Source organism: Chiloscyllium punctatum, chromosome 30 (assembly GCF_047496795.1).
Source record: "Chiloscyllium punctatum isolate Juve2018m chromosome 30, sChiPun1.3, whole genome shotgun sequence".
Lineage (NCBI taxonomy): Eukaryota > Metazoa > Chordata > Chondrichthyes > Orectolobiformes > Hemiscylliidae > Chiloscyllium > Chiloscyllium punctatum.
Genome location: NC_092768.1, coordinates 37574629 through 37593433, shown reverse-complemented (window position 1 = coordinate 37593433; position 18805 = coordinate 37574629). Strand labels below are relative to the sequence as shown.

Genomic DNA, 18805 nt, shown 5'->3' with positions numbered 1-18805 from the left:
ATAGCCTGCCTATAACTGGACAACCAGGACTGGACACAGTCCTCCAGAAAAGGCCTCACCAATGTCCCGTACAACCTCAACATGACGTCCCAACTCCTATACTCAGAGGACTGAGCAATGGAGGCAAGTGTGATAAACGCCTTCTTAACCACCCTGTCTACCTGTGACACAACCGTCCAAGAATTAGGTGCCCAAACCCCTAAATCTCTCTGCTCTACAATGGTACTCAAGGCCCTACTTTTAACTGTATAAGCCCCGCCCCATGGAGAGACTTTGACAATTTTCCGATGAAAGGGACATTTGCCCAAAACGTTGACATTTTGGAAGTCAGAGCATCAATACTTTCCACATTTGAATTCCCTGGGATAGCGAGATTCCTGTAAATATGAAGGCTCTTTCCTAGCTATTACTACTTTCACACTTTATCACTGGAGGGTGCGAGGGGAGGGGAGACGAAAGGGGGAGAGAGTGAGATGGGGGGGTGGGGGGTGGGGAAGGGGGAGGGAGCAAGGGGAGGGAAGACCAAAGGGGGAGAGAGTGAGACTGAGAGAGAGGGGGAGGGTACGTTGAGCTGGTGGGTGCTGGCGATTCCCTACAGGCCCAGGCTGATGAGCTTCAGTGTGTCCCCCTTGTGGGCGATGTAGAAGTAGGGGTAGATAGCCTCGGTGAAGGTGTCCTTGAAGGTGTACAGGTGGGACACGTCATCGGCGTTGTAGAAGGAGACCTGGCCCTCGCTGTAGTCCAGGAAGACCCCCAGCCTCCTCAGCTTGTTCTTGACCTGGAGCTCGATGGGGGGTGAGGTGAGGGCGGTGTAATCTCCATCCTGCAGGGCCAGGGCCCACACCCCGGCCTGGGGCTCCGGTGTGAAGAACTTGCGGCTCTCCTGCCAGTGGAAGGGAGCGAAGCCCCGCTTCCTGGGCACCGAGGCCTTGGCAACGCCGAGCTGCCAGACGGTGCTGTCGCCCACGTCCACCTCCCAGCTGTGCCTGCCCGAGGTGTAGCCCTCCGAGGCCAGGACGCTGAGCCAGCGGCTGAAACGTTCCGGGTTGTCGGGAATGTCCTCCTGCTTCTCGCCGACCTTCACCTCGGTGCCATCCCCCGACAGGATCAGGTGGGCGTTGGCCGTCAGAGGGTCAAGGGTCAGGAGCGCCGGAACTGGAAAACACATGGGAGAGATAGAGAGAGAGAGAGAGATAGATAGATATGGAGGGAGGGAGGGATGGAGGGAGAGGGAGGAAGAGAGCGAGGGAGGGAGACTTCGGCACCGATGTCATCAGCATTTGAACTCACGCTGTGGCACGGTGGCACAGTGGTCAGCACTGCTGCCTCATGGTGCCAGGGACCCAGGTTCAATCCCAACCTCGGACAACTGTCTGTGTGGAGTTTGCACATTCTCCCCGTGTCTGCGTGGGTTTCCTCCGGGTGCTCCGGTTTCCTCCCACAGTCCAAACATGTGCAGGCCAGGGTGGATTAGCGATGCTAAATTGCTCAGTGTGTTCAGGTTAGGTGCATTAGTCAGGGGTACATTTAGGATAATAGGGGAGTGGAATGGGTCTGGGCTGGATGCTCTTCAGAGGGTAGTGTGGACTTGTTGGGCTGAAGGGCCTGTTTCCACACTGCAGGGATTCTATATCCCAGAAAGAGAGCAGCCAGCCCCTTTCAAAGATTCTGCTCCCTCCCCCAGAATCTGTCATTTATCCCGAATTCCCTCTCGCAAGTTACCATCATGAACATCCCATCGATCGGCCCTTCCAAGCTGCTCCACCATTTTATACAATGAGACTGATCTCATCTCATCCTGACCCAGATTTCCCGCCCTCCTACCCCCTGCCAACTTAAATCTGATCCCGTCTGTAAGTTGACTCAGTGTCCGGGCGCACACCCCACGATGTTGATTCCCACAGGTTCGTGATCCTTGGAATGTCATCTTGTGCCGGTTTTAAAGCCCTCAGACGAATGGGACGGCCACTCGTGCTAGACTAGCCCTTGGTCAGAGGGTGTTGTCTGTTGTAGCAGACGTTAACTGACAGTGCGGCACTCCCTCAGAAAGGACCCTCTGACAGTGCGGCACTCCCTCAGTACTGACCCTCTGACAGTGCAGCACTCCCTCAGTACTGACCCTCTGACAGTGCGGCACTCCCTCAGGACTGACCCTCTGACAGTGCAGCACTCCCTCAGTGCTGACCCTGTGACAGTGCAGCACTCCCTCAGTACTGACCCTCTGACACTACGGCACTCCCTCAGTACTGACCCTCTGACACTACGGCACTCCCTCAGTACTGACCCTCTGACAGTGCAGCACTCCCTCAGTACTGACCCTCTGACGGTGTGGCACTCCCGCAGTACTGACCCTCTGACACTACGGCACTCCCTCAGTACTGACCCTCAGACAGTGGAGCTCTCCCTCAGTACTGACCCTCTGACAGTGCGGCACTCCCTCAGTACTGACCCTCTGACAGTGGAGCTCTCCCTTAATACTGACTCTCTGACAGTATTGCACTCCCTCAGTACTGACCCTCTGACAGTGCGGCACTCCCTCAGTACTGACTCTCTGACAGTGCAGCACTCCCTCAGTACTGACCCTCTGACAGTGCAGCACTCCCTCAGTACTGACCCTCTGACAGTGCTGCACTCCCTCAGGAAGGACCCACTGACAGTGCGGCACTCCCTCAATTCTGACCCTCTGACAGTGGAGCTCTCCCTTAGTACTGACTCTCTGACAGTGCGGCACTCCCTCAGTACTGACCCTCTGACTGTGCAGCACTCCCTCAGTACTGACCCTCTGACAGTGCGGCACTCCCTCAGTAATGGGCCTCTGACAGTGCGACACTCCCTCAGTACTGACCCTCTGACAGTGCGTCACTCCCTCAGTACTGTCCCTCTGACAGTGCGGCACTCCCTCAGTACTGACCCTCTGACAGTGCGTCACTCCCTCAGTACTGACACTCTGACGGTGTGGCACTCCCTCAGTACTGACCCTCTGACAGTGCGGCACTCCCTCAATACTGTCCCTCTGACAGTGCAGCATTCCCTCAGTACTGATCCTCTGACAGTGCGTCACTCCCTCAGTTCTGACCCTCTGACAACACGGCACTCCTTCAGTACTGACCCTTTGACAGTGCGGCACTCCCTCAGTACTGACCCTCTGACAGTGCAGCACTCCCTCAGTACTGACCCTCTGACTGTGCGGCACTCCCTCAGTACTGACCCTCTGACTGTGCAGCACTCCCTCAGTACTGACCCTCTGACAGTGCGGCACTCCCTCAGTACTGACCCTCTGACAGTGCGGCACTCCCTCAGTACTGACCCTCTGACAGTGCGACACTCCCTCAGTACTGACCCTCTGACTGTGCAGCACTCCCACAGTACTGACCATCTGACAGTGTGGCACTCCCTCAGTACTGACCCTCTGACTGTGTAATGAATACCCTATGCCTCTGTTAACCTCCCTAGCTCCTGCAGCCTGGCCCACTCACCACAGCGTGCTGCTCGCCCTCTCCTGTGAGGCAGCCTTACCTGGTTCAATGTGTTTGAACATCCTCTTCCACACGGCATACTGCAGAGGGACATTGAATCCTCCCTGGCTCAGATCTATTGGCAAATCCTTCGGCTTCCTCAACAAGTTTCCCGACCTGTCAGGAACAGGGAGATTACAGATTCACCGAGAATTGATTACCGGTCGAGGAGAACGTGCAAGGATCATGTAATGCAATGTATATAGCTCCAATGGAGGTGCAGGACTATAGGGCCCTAAGGGTCATGTGTAGAAGTCATTGAAGGAGGCATTGACAGGGTCAGAGAGTGGCTAACAGTGCAGGCATTAGCTGAGCTGTATTGGTAAGGACATAGTTTACTAGAGCTCGGAGGTGGTGTTGAACTCGTGTTAAGACTGGCCTAGAGTTTTTGATGGTACTCTTGACGGACTTTCGGATGGATGTGAAGGCACTGGAGAGATTTAAGAGAGGGGGTTTCAGAGCATGAGATGCCAGCATTTGTGACTGAAGAAATCTTAAACTCTTTGCAAACAGCTGATTTTTGTTTGTGGTTCCCATTTGGCTGCAATCTCACGTTTCTGTTCTAAACTTCCCAACATTGGACAGGGTTTTATAAGGTCACCACTGGAAGACCAGTTAACATTGAGCAAAGCTACTCTTTGGTGGCTGGGGTGAGCCAGTACTTTTCTTTAGGGAGCGCATATAACCAGGCATCTCTGTGTGACTTAGCACAGAGTCTGGCTTAGAACAGAGTGCTGGGAGTTTAGAGATTGGGCGGGGGTGTGGAGTCATTAGGGGAAGGAGGTGCTCCTCTGCTTGTGCTGCCAACTTTTTCGCCCTTGATTAATCGGTTCCCTCTGCCTGGTGGGTGCGGGGAGCATTCCTGATGAAGGGCTTTTGCCTGAAACGTCGATTTTCCTGCTCCTCGGATGCTGCCTGACTTGCTACGCTTTTTCCAGCACCACTCTAACCTTGACTCTACTGCTTGATTACCTCACCTGCCCATGGGTATTCCTTGCCCCCAACCTTTATTTTAAAATTCTCTCTCTCTCTCTCTCTCTCTCTCTCTCTCTCTCTCTCCCTAGTTGTGAGCCTCACTTGAACATCAAGTGGGGTTTAGGTGTAGACTATCCAAAGGTTCAGAGTAATGGTTAAAAGGTTTAATGTGCTACAACAGCGCAGTTGATAAACAAGGAAACCAAACCAATAAAACTGATTAAGGAGTTAGTGAAACACAGCCAGGATGCCAGGACAGGTTGTGTGTCACGGCTACGGTATGTGGGAGCTCCTGGATGCCAGTACAGATGCCCCTTGGACAAACACATTTGCGGCTTAAGTGTTAAGGGTTGGGGGGTGGGGGTTTGGCTCAGAGTTAATGAGCTGGAGGTGGACGTGCAGAGACTGAGACACATCAGGGAGAAGGCAAGTCACCCACTTGCTTTATACCAGAAGGCAGTCACACCCTTTCGGGTCGGGTTTGATCAGCCTTTGCAGGGGTTTAGTAAATTTTCTGGCTCTCTGGGGTGGTGGTGGGGAGCTGTAGGGTGGATGAGCAAACTGAGCATGGCACTGGTGCAGATGAGCCATTCAAGTACGGGGAGCAACCAGGAATACCGAGGTTGTGGAGGAGAGTGAGCGGGAATGCCCCCATTTCTTTGGAGAAAGGCCTGAGTCTCGATGACTCTGTGGCCTGTCCGGAGCCAGGACTCAGGACATCTCCTCACGGCCAGCAAGGGACTTGCAACGGCAGTCACGGTCCGTGGAGCTGCTGACAACAGACCTAGAACTAGGGGAAAAGGTTAATGTGATGGGCTGGCACTGAATTAAGAAACAGAACCTCAGAGGGGATCATCTCTGAGTTATGTGCAGATAAATTTAGAGAATTTAATACGCGGCTCTAAGACTGGTGTAGGAGAAGAGGGTCAAGATTAGAGTGGTGCTGGAAAAGCACAGCAGGTCAGGCAAAAGCCCTTCATCAGGAAACATCCTGCTCCTGGGATGCTGCCTGACCTGCTGTGCTTTTCCAGCACCACTCTAATCTTGACTCTGATCCCCAGCATCTGCAGTACCCACTTTCACTGTAGAAGAGGGCTCTAGTTCAAGGGGCACCAGAACCAACACGAGGGAATGTGAGATCTGAACCTTTGGATAGTCTACACCTAACCCCCCACCTGGTGTTCAAGCAAGGCTCACAACTAGGGAGGGAGGGAGAGGGAGAGAGAGAGAGAGAGAGAGAGAGAGAGAGAATATTTTAAAATAAAGGCTGGGGGCAAGGAATGCCCTTGGCGCAGATGAGGTGAACAAGCAGTCGAGTCAAAATTAGAGTGGTGTTGGAAAAGCACAGCCAGGCCAGGGAGCATCCGAGGAGCAGGAAAATTGATGTTTCAGGCAAAAGCCCTTCATCAGGAATGCTCCTGGGATGCTGCCTGAGCTGCTGTGTTTTTCCAACACCACTCCGATCTTGACTCTAATCTCCAGCTTCTGAAGTCCTCACTTTCGCCTGATCAAGCGTTGGAGGCCAGGCGAGAGAGAAAGATGGGTAATGATAGACTGTGACAGGGATGGATAGGGAGCAAGAATCAGAAAATGTATCAGCAAATAAGGCTAGCCAACAACGAGATAAAAAGAAAGGCCCTCTATTTGAGTGTATGTAGCATTAAAATCAAAGCACATGTACTGAACGGAGATTGTCCATAAATAACTGCAATAAGTGAGTATGATCCGATAGTTATTACAGAGATACAGCTGCAGGATGACACGGATAGGGACCTGAATTTTGAAAGCTGGAGTATATTTAGGAAGGACAGGAGGCTAGGGAAAAGGGTTTTTTTTTAAATGAATGATGGTATTAGCACATTAGAGAGTTCGGGAAAGCGGGATGTGGAAACAGTTCGGTTAGAGACGAGAAATAACAGAGTGAGAGGCCACTGACAGAACGGTGTGCTGGACTCCTATTGGTAACCCCTCAGCAGGTGGAGCATAAACTGGAGTTTATCAGAAAGATTTTAATCTGGAAAGTCAGACGGGTGAACGAAGGAGCTCAGCTAAAGTCTCTGGATAGTTTCTTGGAACAGCACATTCTGGATCCCATCAGAGAGCAAGCTATAGTAAACCTGGCATTGCGCGCTGAGATAGAATTAATTAACGATCTCCCCGGGCAGCAGCGATCACAACACCCTTTATTTACTTGTGCACAGTCCACTTGAAGTCAGTCCCGAAAGTGCGGAGATTCTGAATCCGCTGTTTATTCAGTTTTTTCTATCCCCCGCCCTACCACTGTGCAGCGGGAGTTATTAATCCAATTGAATTTTAAAGTGAATCTGAGGGAGGGAAGACGGAGTCCAATACCAGCATTTTAAACTGAATTAAGGGCAATTAAGAGGGCAGGGGAGCAGAGTTAGATAAGGTGAGCTTGTAAACTATGTTAAAGGATAACTGAATAGAGATACAATGATGTGTATTTGAGGGGATAGTTCAGAATACACAAAATAGAAACATTCCAACGAATAATGACAATCCCAGAAATGGACCCATTATCCATGTTTAAATTAAAAAAAAACGTTAAAGAGAACAAGCATCTAAGTGCACAAAGACAGATCAGACATTTGGACAGAATATGATCAAAACAGAAATAATGATGAAAAGATTAATAAGAAGGAAATAATAGTGAGAGAAAGCTTGATAAACATATAAAGCAGGCAGTGAGCGTTTCTATGAATATGCTGTATAAAGGTAAAAGAATAAACTTTGGTGGTTGACAAAGTAATTTGGGAGAATTAATGGTAACCACGAGTTGCGAGATAAATTGAACATGTATTTTGTCTTCATCTTCACTGTAAATAACACAAGCTACATCCTGCAAGCTGCAGGAAATGGAATAGAGGGAGGGATCTAGGAAAATGATAAGCACCAGGTCAGTGACACTGAACAAACATTTGGAGCTGCAGACTGATAAATTCCTCAGTCCCAAATGAATTCATTCTCGGACCTTAAAAGAGTTCAGTGAGCTAATTGATGCATCTAATTTCCTAAAATGCCTGAAAGGGCCAGGCAGCAGGCCATGGAAGGGGGTCGTTAGGGCCGACTGCCTGCCCCCCTCTTCTGCGGTTATGTCAGAGCCCGGGTGTCTCTGGAGAAGGAGCACGTGGTGTCCACCAACACCCCTTGACCTATTCAGGGAGAGGTGGGCACCGCATGGGGTGGAGTGTATTATTTCCCCCTCTATTTTGATTTAATCCCTGCCCTTCCCTTCTCTATTTGATCATGTAGCATTGTCCTGTCTCTCTCTCGAGAAGGGCACTGCTTGACACTGGTCACTCGACTGTTTCCTTTTTTCCTGGTGGTGGAATACAAATAAAGATTTACAGGCTTGTTGTACCTCACTGTGTCTGACACCTGCACACACATAACATGGGCACTGGGGAAAAATAAGCACTACCACTGTTAGGCCTTAGTGTGGGGGGAAATGTTTAAAAAAGGTGAAAAAAAATTGCCTGAGAGGCATCATTAGATTAGAACGCAGTGAATGTAACTCCTTTATTCAAAAAGGGAGGGAGACACCAAACAGGGAACTCAAGACCACGTCGCCTAATATGTGTCGTAGTGAGAATGTTAGAAGCTATTTTGAAGGACATTACATTACAGCCTATATGAGAATTCAATACACCATAGTTTGTCAAAGGGAAATCAGGTTGAACAAATTCATTAGAGTGCTTTGAAGAAATAACTTGTGCAGTGGGTAAAGGGGAAGCAGTGAGTGTTTTAGATATCCATGAGGCTTATGGTAACATACCACCTTAAAGGTTATTGTGGAAAATAAAGGTTGGTGGTATGGAGAGTAACATCGATAGAAACTTGGCTAATTACAGTAAGTATAAGGCAAGTCATTTCCTGCTTGGGAAGATGTGATGTGTGGTGTGTCACATGGAGAGGTGTTGGAGCCTGAACGTTTTAACCATTGTTATAAATGAAGCCTACCAAAGGTATGGTTGCTAAATTTTCGAATCACATAAAATGAGGTAGAAAAATAAGCTGCGATGATGACAGAGGGAGGCTAAGTAAGAATATAAATCAGTTCAGCGAGTATGCAAAGGTCTGGCGATTGGGGTATAATGTGGAAAAACGCAAAATTTGCCCATTTAGTGTGAAGAAGCAGCGAAACAGTGAGAGTCTGCAGAGCTCTGAGATGCAGAGGGATCTGGGTGAACCAGTGCATGAATCGCAAAAGGCCACTGTGCAGGTCCAGCAAGCGATGAGTTCTGCTTGAAACCAAGACTGTGTTGTAAATAGCACAAAGGGACTGTTGCCAGGAAAGAATGGAACAGCAGAAAAGGACACACACAGCGAGAGGTCACTCACTTGTCAAAAATCGCACCGATGTTCTAAAATACAAAGAAAGGGGGGGGGAATGTCAGTACAAAACAGTGGCAGTGACGGGCAACCAAACTCAAAGCTGACCAGCATTCAATGCTTCATATTTATTCGTGATCAGGGTAACAGAGTCATACAGCACGGAAACAGACCCTTCGGTTCAACTGGTCTACACCGACAATGCTGTTAAACTGAACCAGTCCCGCCTGCCTGCTCCTGGCCCACATCCCTCCATCCCCTTGCTATTTATGTACTTATCTGAATGTTTATTCGACATTGTAACTCGACTTGCATCCACTCCGTCCTTAGCAAGTTCATTCCAAACACCTCTCACCTTAAAAATGTGCCCCCTAGGTTTGAATCTCCCAAGACCCTTTGCAGAACTGAAAACGTGTTGCTGGAAAAGCGCAGCAGGTCAGGCAGCATCCAAGGGGCAGGAGAATCGACGTTTCGGGCATGAGCCCTTCTTCAGGAATCCTTGGATGCTGCCTGACCTGCTGCGCTTTTCCAGCAACACATTGTCAGCTCGGATCTCCAGCACCTGCAGTCCTCACTTTCTTCCTAAAAGACCCTTGGCAGGCCACCCTATCCATGCCTCCCATGATTTTACAAACCTCTATAAGGTCACCCCTCAACCTCCTACACTCCAGTGAAAAAAACTCCCAGTCTTTTTCTGCCTCTCAAACTCTCCATTCCTGGCAATATCCTTTTCTGAACCCTTCCCGATTTAATAATATCCTTCCTATGACAGGATGACCAGTACTGGACACAGTACTCCAGAAGAGGCCTCGCCAACGTCCTGTACAAACTCAGTGTGATGTCCCAACTCCTGAACAATGAAGGCAAGCGTGCTAAACATCTTCTTCAACTACTCGGTCTCCCAGTGGTGCAAGGTAAAATTGCCCATTTATTGTGAAGAAGAAGTGAAACAGTGAGAGTCTGCAGAGCTCTGAGATGCAGAGGGATCTGGGTGAACCAGTGCATGAATCGCAAAAGGCTAGTGTGCAGGTCCAGCAAGCGATGAGTTCTGCTTGAAACCAAGACTGTGTTGTAAACAGCACAAAGGGATTATGTGCCTGAACTCCTATGTCTCTCTGTTCCATAATACTACCCAGAGCCCTACCATTAATTATCTAAATCCTGTCCTTGTCTCTATTACCAAAATGCAATACCTCACATGTACTCAGATTAAGTGCTTAATGTCTGTATCTCAGTGGACTGTAGATTAACTGGAATGGTGCTGAGATTTCAATGGTTAAATTGTAAGGAGAGCTGACCCATACTAAGGCTGTTGCCTCTCGAACTTAAAAAGTTAAATGGCAACATTGAAAAGAGGAGCAAGTGTAGGCCATTTGGACCATCAAGCCTGCATTCAGTATAATCATGACTGATTTTCCATCTGAAGGCCATATTCCACTGCCTCTCCCCATATACCCCATTTCAGAATCATACAATCATACACCACAGAAGAGGCCCTTCAGCCCATCAAGTCTCTGACCACCAAAAAAACACTACTACCTACTCTGGTCCCACTTACCCACACTAGGCCATTGGCCTTCAATATTATGACAGTTCAAGTGTTCACCTTTTAAAGGTTGTGAGGTCTCCTGCCTTAACTATCCCCCTTTGGTAGTGCACTCCAGACCCCCCATTCCCCTCTGAGTGTAAGAACATTCCTCAAAATCGCCTCTAGGCCTCCTGCCTTTCACTTTAAATCTATTCCCCCTTGCTGTTGACCCTTCAGCTAAGGGGAACAGCTGATATCTATTCACCCTGTTCATGTTCCTCATAATTGTGTGCACCTCTCTGAGGTCCCCACCCACCCTTCTTTGCTCCAAAAGAAATATCCCAAGTTTATCCAGCTTCCCTTTAGAGATGGAATGCTCCCTCCCAAGCCATATGTGTTGATAAATGTATTTCGTTCTTAACTATATTCTGTGGCTTGGCCTCCACAGCCCTGGGTGTGAGAGAATTCCACACAGGTTTACAGGGTGATAGGAATGAAGTATTTAAGCTCCTAAGGGGCGCAGTTGGTGGATGGAAGAAGCTATGTTGGGAGTCTGGGTCCCCGGGGCCCAGTTGAAATATTAGAAACAGATTTCTCAGGTCAGAGGTTAGAACTCATTTCTTCAAACAGCAACTGAAGCTACATCGTGGGTATAAGAATTGGAAGGGTTTGGAGGGATTTGGGCCGGGTGCTGGCAGATGGGACTACATTGGGTTGGGATATCTGGTCGGCATGGACGGGTTGGACTGAAGGGTCTGTTTCCATGCTGTACATCTCTATATCTCTATGACTCTAAGTATCTGTCAGAAATCCGGGAGATTCTCTTAGTTGATTTGTTTGCTGGATGTGAGCCAACATTTATTATTCGTCTCGAATCGCCTAAAGCTCAGTCAATAGTCAACCACATTGACTGTGGGCCTGAAGACACATGGAGACCAGGTCGGGTAAGGATGGCAAATCTGCTTTACTGAAAGGGGTGTTAGTGAACCAGATGGGTTTTTACAACAATGGTTACACGGTCACCATCAGGGCCAGCTCTCTTATTCTGGATTTTTACTAAATTCACATTTTAATCATCTTTCAGAGTGGGATTCAAACACAGAACGTTGGTCAAGGTGGGGGATGGGGTGCTGAATGAAGCGTTCAATGGCATTGCCACTGCCTTGTCTCTGTGTTGTATCATCCTTCACAGGGTAAATGGCACAGAGAGGGGTCATTCATATTCCACACAAGATGCCTCTCAACTTTCCTCATCCGTCATGACCCTCCGTCAACTGCTTGTGCAGCTTCTCCTTAAATCGGAAAGGGGTTCAGGACAACCGATGGGGTCGTGGGTTTGAGATTTTGGGGTCCCGAGCCTCGGTGGCCAGCCCAGGGCTCTGATGGTGTTACAACTGTGAGCGACTCTGACAGGGAAACCCCCGAACCTGGGCTGGAAGGCCCTCAGTCTCGCGTGCGTTTCCACATCCCCCCCCCCTCCACTGCCTCACATTTGGAGTCGCAACGATTGTCACCTCTCAAAGTGGGGTATCAGCATGATCCCCTCTGGGACGCACTGCCTTTTGTGATTCTACACTACCCACTTTATCCTGCGGGGGTGAATTTCACCTGCTCGACACCAACTGAATAAAGAGATTCTTTCCGAATTCCCCATTCGATTTCCTGCCTTATATTGACAGACTGTAGATCCCCCCCCACCACGAGAGAAAACATTCTCTCTCGCCACCTGAATTCCAAATCTTTCAGAATTTTAGTCACATCTGTTAGGTCATCCCTCAGCCTTCACTTTTGCAATTCCGAGTTGATCCAGCAACACAGTCCTTTCCCAATGTTTATTCTATTATGGACAGGGCCAGACCCCCACCCCTCCCCCCTACCAAAAAAACATTTCCAGACTCACACTTTGTTCGTTGTCTTAACCAGGTGTAATGCGGATATTCCAGGAGGGATGCAGCTGCTAAAACCACTTTGTTTTAAACAAAACAGAATTTATTTACAGAATAGGTTAAACGACCCAAAGAACCCAGCAGATTAGCGCAGCAGGTCAGGCAGCATCCAAGGAGCAGGAGAATCGACGTTTCGGGCATCAGCCCTTCTTCCTGAAGGGCTGATGCCCGAAACGTCGATTCTCCTGCTCCTCGGCTGCTGCCTGACCTGCTGCGCTTCTCCAGCAACACATTTTCAGCTCTGATCTCCAGCATCTGCAAGTCCTCACTTTCTCCTCCAACCCAGCAGATTACCCCACCTTAATGATGCTGCTCCCAATACTTGCAACAATCCCCATAAACACACCTCGGCACAAAAGGTAAGATCAAACCCAGGGTCTTACAGGAGAGAGGGCAGAGAGAGAGAGAGAGAGAGAGAGAGAGGACCAGCCTGGACCTGCCTCTCGGGGTCCAGCACTGCCTGACTACTTTCAGTGAATAGGCATGCTGCTAAAGGTCAAATCAAACCAGGGAAATGTTTGAGCTGGGAGAACTGGCCGCTCCCCTTTCACTGTGCAAGAGTATTTTTTTAAACTTGAAAGCCTTTTGCCTGAGGCAGTATCTGTTAGCTATAATCAAACTGGCCCTAAAACCCATCCAAGCCCAGACATTTCAGAACCTGTGCATTTACGACCTCCTGAGGGGAAATAAAAACCCCAAGAACAACATAGCCTTGCTAAAGGAACAGCATCGTCAACATGTCAACACATTCTCGGTATAATCTTTGTAAATCTTCTTTTCACCTGAGTCTCCTTGTCCTTTTTTTAATAAGATTGAGACAGAACTATACACACCAAGTGCTGGCTCTGCTCCTATCTGCACCATCAGTTCCCTGGATCCCATACCAACACTGGCCAAGACTTGATACACATTCAGTGCAAGCTCTCGATGGCCCCTTTAGAAATAAGGGATAGCACTTGACTTGATTCAGTAGAAAGAAGTTCTGGTGGTTAACTGCCAATCGTCACTAACTGGTGCATTCTTCAAGCAAGTGTCTTAATTAACCGAAGAATTAGTGTTCTCCTCTCATATAGCATAAAATTACATGTTATATATAGCACATAAACAAACCTTATGGCCCATTTAACCAACGCTACCCCCCCCCCCCCCCCCCCCCACACACACCTAAATCCATCATCACTGTCAATGTATCTTTAATATCTATTCACGGGAGATGGGCATCGCTGGCTATGCCAGCATTTATGTCCCAAGGGGGCAGTTAAGCGTCAATCATGTCGCTGTGGGTCTGGAGTCACATGTTGGCCAGACCAGAGAAGGAGGGCAGATTTCCTTCCCGAAAAAGCATGAATGAACCACACGGGTCACTACGCAATCGGCACTGGTTACCACTAGCTTCAACTGTTGGCTCCCCCCTTTTGCAAAGTGAGTCACACGCTTTGTGAAATTGTCCCTATTCTTAAAATGAAGAGGCCAGTCTCCTCACCTTAAGCAGGGGGATATCTTCCTGAGGTAACTTCTTTTTAATATCCGCGATTAAGTGCTCGACGGTGACGGGGTTCCCTCCACTTTGAGTGGCGCTTTCCTCCAGCTGCTGCAGAAAATGCTCCTCTTGCATCTCGACCTGTCCCTTGATGATGCCTTCCTCCTTCTCTAGAAACTTCCGCAGGTCGTTGAAAGCGTTTTCGATCTTTTCCCGGACGGCGTCTCCTTGATTCTGGGCGAAGGGACGCATGTCAGGAGCACACGAAGACAAACCGGCCTTTGCGAACACCTCTCCCCCTCCACCAACACACCCACCAGCACCTTTTCCCCATTGAGAGAGAGAGAGCTGAACCGGTGACCTCTACCTACTGCCACCAGCAGGGAGCGGAGAAAGTCACCCAGCCGCTGGCCAGAGGAAGGGCAGGGGGATATGAGAGACAGCAGTTAGCCCTCCACCCGGGTCACAGCGCACGTATTGCACCGTTCACAGTCTCATTGGGACCACACTGTGCCGAAAGTGTCTGCATAAATGCTTGGAAGGAGACAGTGGCACAGTGGAAATGTCACTGGAACAAGTAATTCAAATCCCCACTATCATAGCAGCTAGTTGAATTTAAATTGCATCAATAAGTCTGCAATTATGAACAAGTTGCAGTGACAGCATGTACCATGGATTATTGGTTCACTAATCAGGGAGAGGATTCTGTTGTCCTTACCTGGTCTGTGTAAGGAGCTGGAGTAGGCCATTCAGCCCCTTCTGCTATTGAACACGGTCAGGGCTCATCTCATCTCAGCCTCCACTCCACTTTCCTGCCCGCTCCCCACAACTCTTGAAGCCATTGCTAATTAACTTTCTATTTCCTGCTCCTGAGATAGAGAATTCCACAGGTTCATGACCCTTTGGGAGACACGATGCCGCCTCATCTCGGTCTTAAATCCCCTAAAGCTATGACCTCGCCTTCTGGAATGGCAGCTGCTGCTATGGCCAAGACGTTGACCATGTCGCTGTGGGTCTGGAGTCACGTGTTGGCCAGACCAGAGAAGGAGGGCAGATTTCCTTCCCGAAAGAGCATGAATGAACCACATGGGTCGCTACGCAATCTGCACTAGTTACCACTAGCTTCAAATGTTGGCTCCCCCCTTTTGCAAAATGTCCTCTGAAATTGTGCCTATTCTTTAAATGAAGGGGCCAGTCTCCTTACCTTCTATGCCAATCTCCAGTCACCTGGTATCAAGGCCGAGTGCTGGCTCTGCTCTTATCTGCAACATCAGTCCCCTGGATCCCATACCAACGTCGGCCCGTGATTTTATGGGCCTATTGTGGAGACAGTGTGTCGGCAGACCACATACTTCTGGAAGGATGACGACTCCAGTAGAAATCGTGAGTCGACAGGCAGGAGGCTGGAAGAACACAGCAGGCCAGGCAGCATCAGGAGGGGGAGAAGTCGACATTTCGGGTGTAACGTTTCTTCAGGACCGGGGTGGAACAGACTCAAAGGGTCAAATGGCCTACACTCGCTCCTATTTCCTGTTTAGGTGTAAAACTGGCTTCAAAATTTGCGGCTTGACTTTACCTGATCGAGACCTCCCGCTATCCATTTTAATATGTATGATGGAGGGGGGGTCAGGGCAGCTCACTGTTTATCGAGGTCCTGATCTTCCTCCCCCTCCTGACACTGCCTGGCTTGCTGTGTTCTTCCAGCCTCCTGCCTGTCCACTTTGGATCTGCTGTTTTTATTTTTGTCTCTCCAGTAGAAATCGGGAGTGGCTGAAGCGGGTTTTTTTCAGGAAATCGCAGTTTATCTTCTGGAGCACGAGCCGACACATATCGCAAAATGAAAGTATTCCAGCAGGAACCACAGATACCAATGTTGGGGGCTCAACGGTGTCGTGAGGCTCCTCCTCACCGAATCTCCCAGAGACGAGGGACGGACAGTAAATGCTGGCTAGTCGGGTGCGCCCAGGAGTAAATTAAACAAAACGCACACAGGCAGAGCAGAGGGGGATATAATTCCAGAGAGCTATAAGACAATAAGACAGAGTAAGGCCATTCGGCCCTTTGAGTCCACTCTGCCATTCAATCACGGCTGATGGCCATTTCAATGCCACTTACCCGATTCACACCGATCAGGTACCACAACCTGCAATGCCGTCATCATTAGATTGGAGCTGTCTCCCTCAGGGGAGTACACCAGCATTGACTCACTGCTACTGAGACTTTATAAAGCTCTGATTAGGCCCTGTTTACAATATAGTGTCCAGTTTTGGGCCCCACACTTCAGGAAGGACCTACTGGCATGGAAGCGTGTCCAGGGGCGATTCACACGGACGATCCCTGGAATGGTAGGTTTAACGTATAATGAACAGCTGAGGATCCTGGGATTGTATTCGTTACAGTTCAAAAGGTTGAGGGGAGATCTAATAGAAGCTTACAAGATAATGCATGGTGGACGCTGGGAATTTGTTTCCGTCAGGCGGGGAGACTAGGACCGTGGGCACAGCCTCAGAATTAGAGGGGGTCCATTTCGAACGGAAATGCGGAGACATTTCTTCAGCCAGAGTGTGGCGGGCCTGTGGAATTCATTGCCACGGAGCACAGTGGAGACCGGGATGTTAAATGTCTTCAAGGCAGAGATTGATAAATTCTTAATCTTGGAAGGAATTAAGGGAATACAGGGAGAGTGCGGGTAAGTGGAGTTGAAATGCCCATCAGCCATGATTGAATGGCGGAGTGGACTCGATGGGCTGAATGGCCTCACTTCCACTCCTATGTCTTATAGTCTGCCCGATAGCTCTCTGAATTACATTCCTGTTTACTTTACACGAGAAATATAACTTGAGGACCGAGGGTAGACCTTACAGGATTGTTATGAGGAGACATTTTTTTACCCAGAGAGTGGAATTCACTTCTACAGAAAACACTTGAGGCCAAGAAAGAATTGGATAAAGTACTTAGGGTTAAAGGAGTCAAAGGGGAAGCAGGAACAGGGTACTGAGTTGGATGAACAACTATGCTCACAATGCATGGTGGAATAGACTCAAAGGGCCGAATGGCCGACACTTGCGCCTATTTTCTATGTTTAGATGTAAAACTGGCTTCAAATTTTGATTTTTTTTTTAACCTGCTGTACCTACCAAAATCTACCACAATCCATTTTAATATGTATGACGGAGGGCTCAGGGCTGTTCACTGTTCAACAATGTCCTGACCTACCCTGAAAAAATGGCTGAGGGAACGTTTAGCATCTACCTGAGAAGGGAGGTGGGTTTTGAAAGTCTGAAAGATAGCACCACCGACAGTGCAGCACTCCTGCACTGGACGTCACCATGAATTGTCAGCTCCAGCGTGGGAGTTTTTGGTTTGTGGTCACTGATATTTGTGGTTCCTGGTGGAGTATTTTTTATGTAGTGATGTGACATGCTCCAGAAGACAAAATGTGACTTCCTGAGAACTGTTTCAGCTGTATCAACCATCATTGAGGTGTCTTGGCAAGGGAGGGGAGAGAGAGAGAGAGAGAGAGAGAGAGAGAGAGAGAGAGGTGAAGGAGCCAGGGAAACAGAAAGGGTGAGGATGGAAAGGTTCGAGAGAGAGAAGGTGAGAGGGAGAAGGCAAGAGGACGGGGGAGAGAGAGAGCGGAGGAGAGCACGGGTTAGAGAGAGAGAAGACGAGGGGTGGAGAGGGTGACGAGAGATGGGCTGGAGTGAGAGGACTTGTCAGAGTAACAGAGAACAAGAGCAAAACCAGCAAGTGAGAACGGGAGATTGAAAAGTAAAGGGAGAGAAAAAAGGAAACAGAGAGAGAGAGAGAGAGAGAGAGAAGGTCCTGGAAAGGGAGAGATGTGAGGAAGAACAGAGAAACAGAAATAGGAAGGGAGGGGGAGGGAAAGAGAGAGAGAGAGGGGCAAATTACTGAAGGGTGCAAGGACTATTGAGTAGTGGTATGGGGCAAGTTCGAAAGGCTTATAGAAGTAATGTGATTAAGGGCTTTTTTGATCATTCTTCTGCTCAACCAGGAAAGAGACGTTGCTTCATTTGGCCCTGAGGGAGGAATCAAATGGATCAAGAGTCAGTGGGAAAGACTTAGGGGACTGTGAACATTGTATCTGAAGGTTCAGGTTAACTGTGGAAAAGACCAAGGAGGAAGTTAGATTCAAAACACTTAATCAGAAGGTGGTTGATTTCAATCGATTGAGAATACAGCTGTCCTCAGACAAATTGGGATGAGCCACTTACAGCCTGTGTGTGGGAGGGTAGTGGGTGGGGGGGGGGGGGGGGGGAGGGGTCGGTGGTGGTGGTGGTGGGGGGGCGGAGTTGGTGAGTATGCAGGAAACCAAAGCTGGAGTTGGATAGTGAGATAAAACAGCAAATTAGCATGTTCGACCAACACTAGGTTGTAACAGATAGTCGAATATTCAAAGCTCAGAGGGTCAGTGGCATATAGATGAGAGGCAAAGAGAGAGCAGGAGAAAACAGGGGCAGTTAATTAAAATGGGAATCTAAATGTCCGCTTGAGGTACTTAAATAGTAAAAGGTTGTAAAAGAAGAGGTGGGAACAATTAGGAAGGGGGGGGGGGGGAGAGAGAGAGAGAGAGAGAGAGAGAGAGAGAGAGAGAGACTGAGGACATGGGCTGTGGTAATAAGTGCCAGGAGGAAATTGAAGCTAAAGTCGGAGTCAAGGTGGAAGGTGGTGTTGTTGCAGTAATGTCATCAGACTAGACTCCCAGGTTAATATGGTCCAAATCCCAATACAGCAATTGGTGCAGTTTAAATTCAACTAATTAACACCTGGAAGTGAAATCAAGACTTAGAATTATAAGGAGCTAACCATCAGTTGGTATGAAACCTGTTTCATTAATACTCTTTTGGACAGGGAATCTGCCAACTTTCTCTGGTCTGCATGTGACTCCAAACCCTCAGCAAAAAGTGGTGAGGTCTTAACCTGCCCTCTGAATGGCTCAGTAGGCTGACTTATCCAGGGCAACAAGTACTGGCCTTGCAAGTGATAC

At 48.9% G+C, this 18805-nt stretch overlaps 1 protein-coding gene across 1 annotated transcript in view; it reads right to left on the bottom strand.

The window, feature by feature from the left end:
* Positions 1 to 592: 592 nt before the first annotated feature.
* Positions 593 to 18805, bottom strand: part of LOC140455573 (E3 ubiquitin-protein ligase TRIM39-like) — a 43469-nt gene continuing 25256 nt past the window's right edge. Inside the window, exons 3-6 of the mRNA XM_072550493.1 lie at positions 13801 to 14031; positions 8853 to 8875; positions 3517 to 3632; positions 593 to 1155 (exon numbers count right to left, since the gene is read on the bottom strand). Of these exons, the coding sequence (XP_072406594.1) occupies positions 593 to 1155; positions 3517 to 3632; positions 8853 to 8875; positions 13801 to 14031 (933 nt within the window). The remainder of the gene's footprint in view (positions 1156 to 3516; positions 3633 to 8852; positions 8876 to 13800; positions 14032 to 18805) is intronic.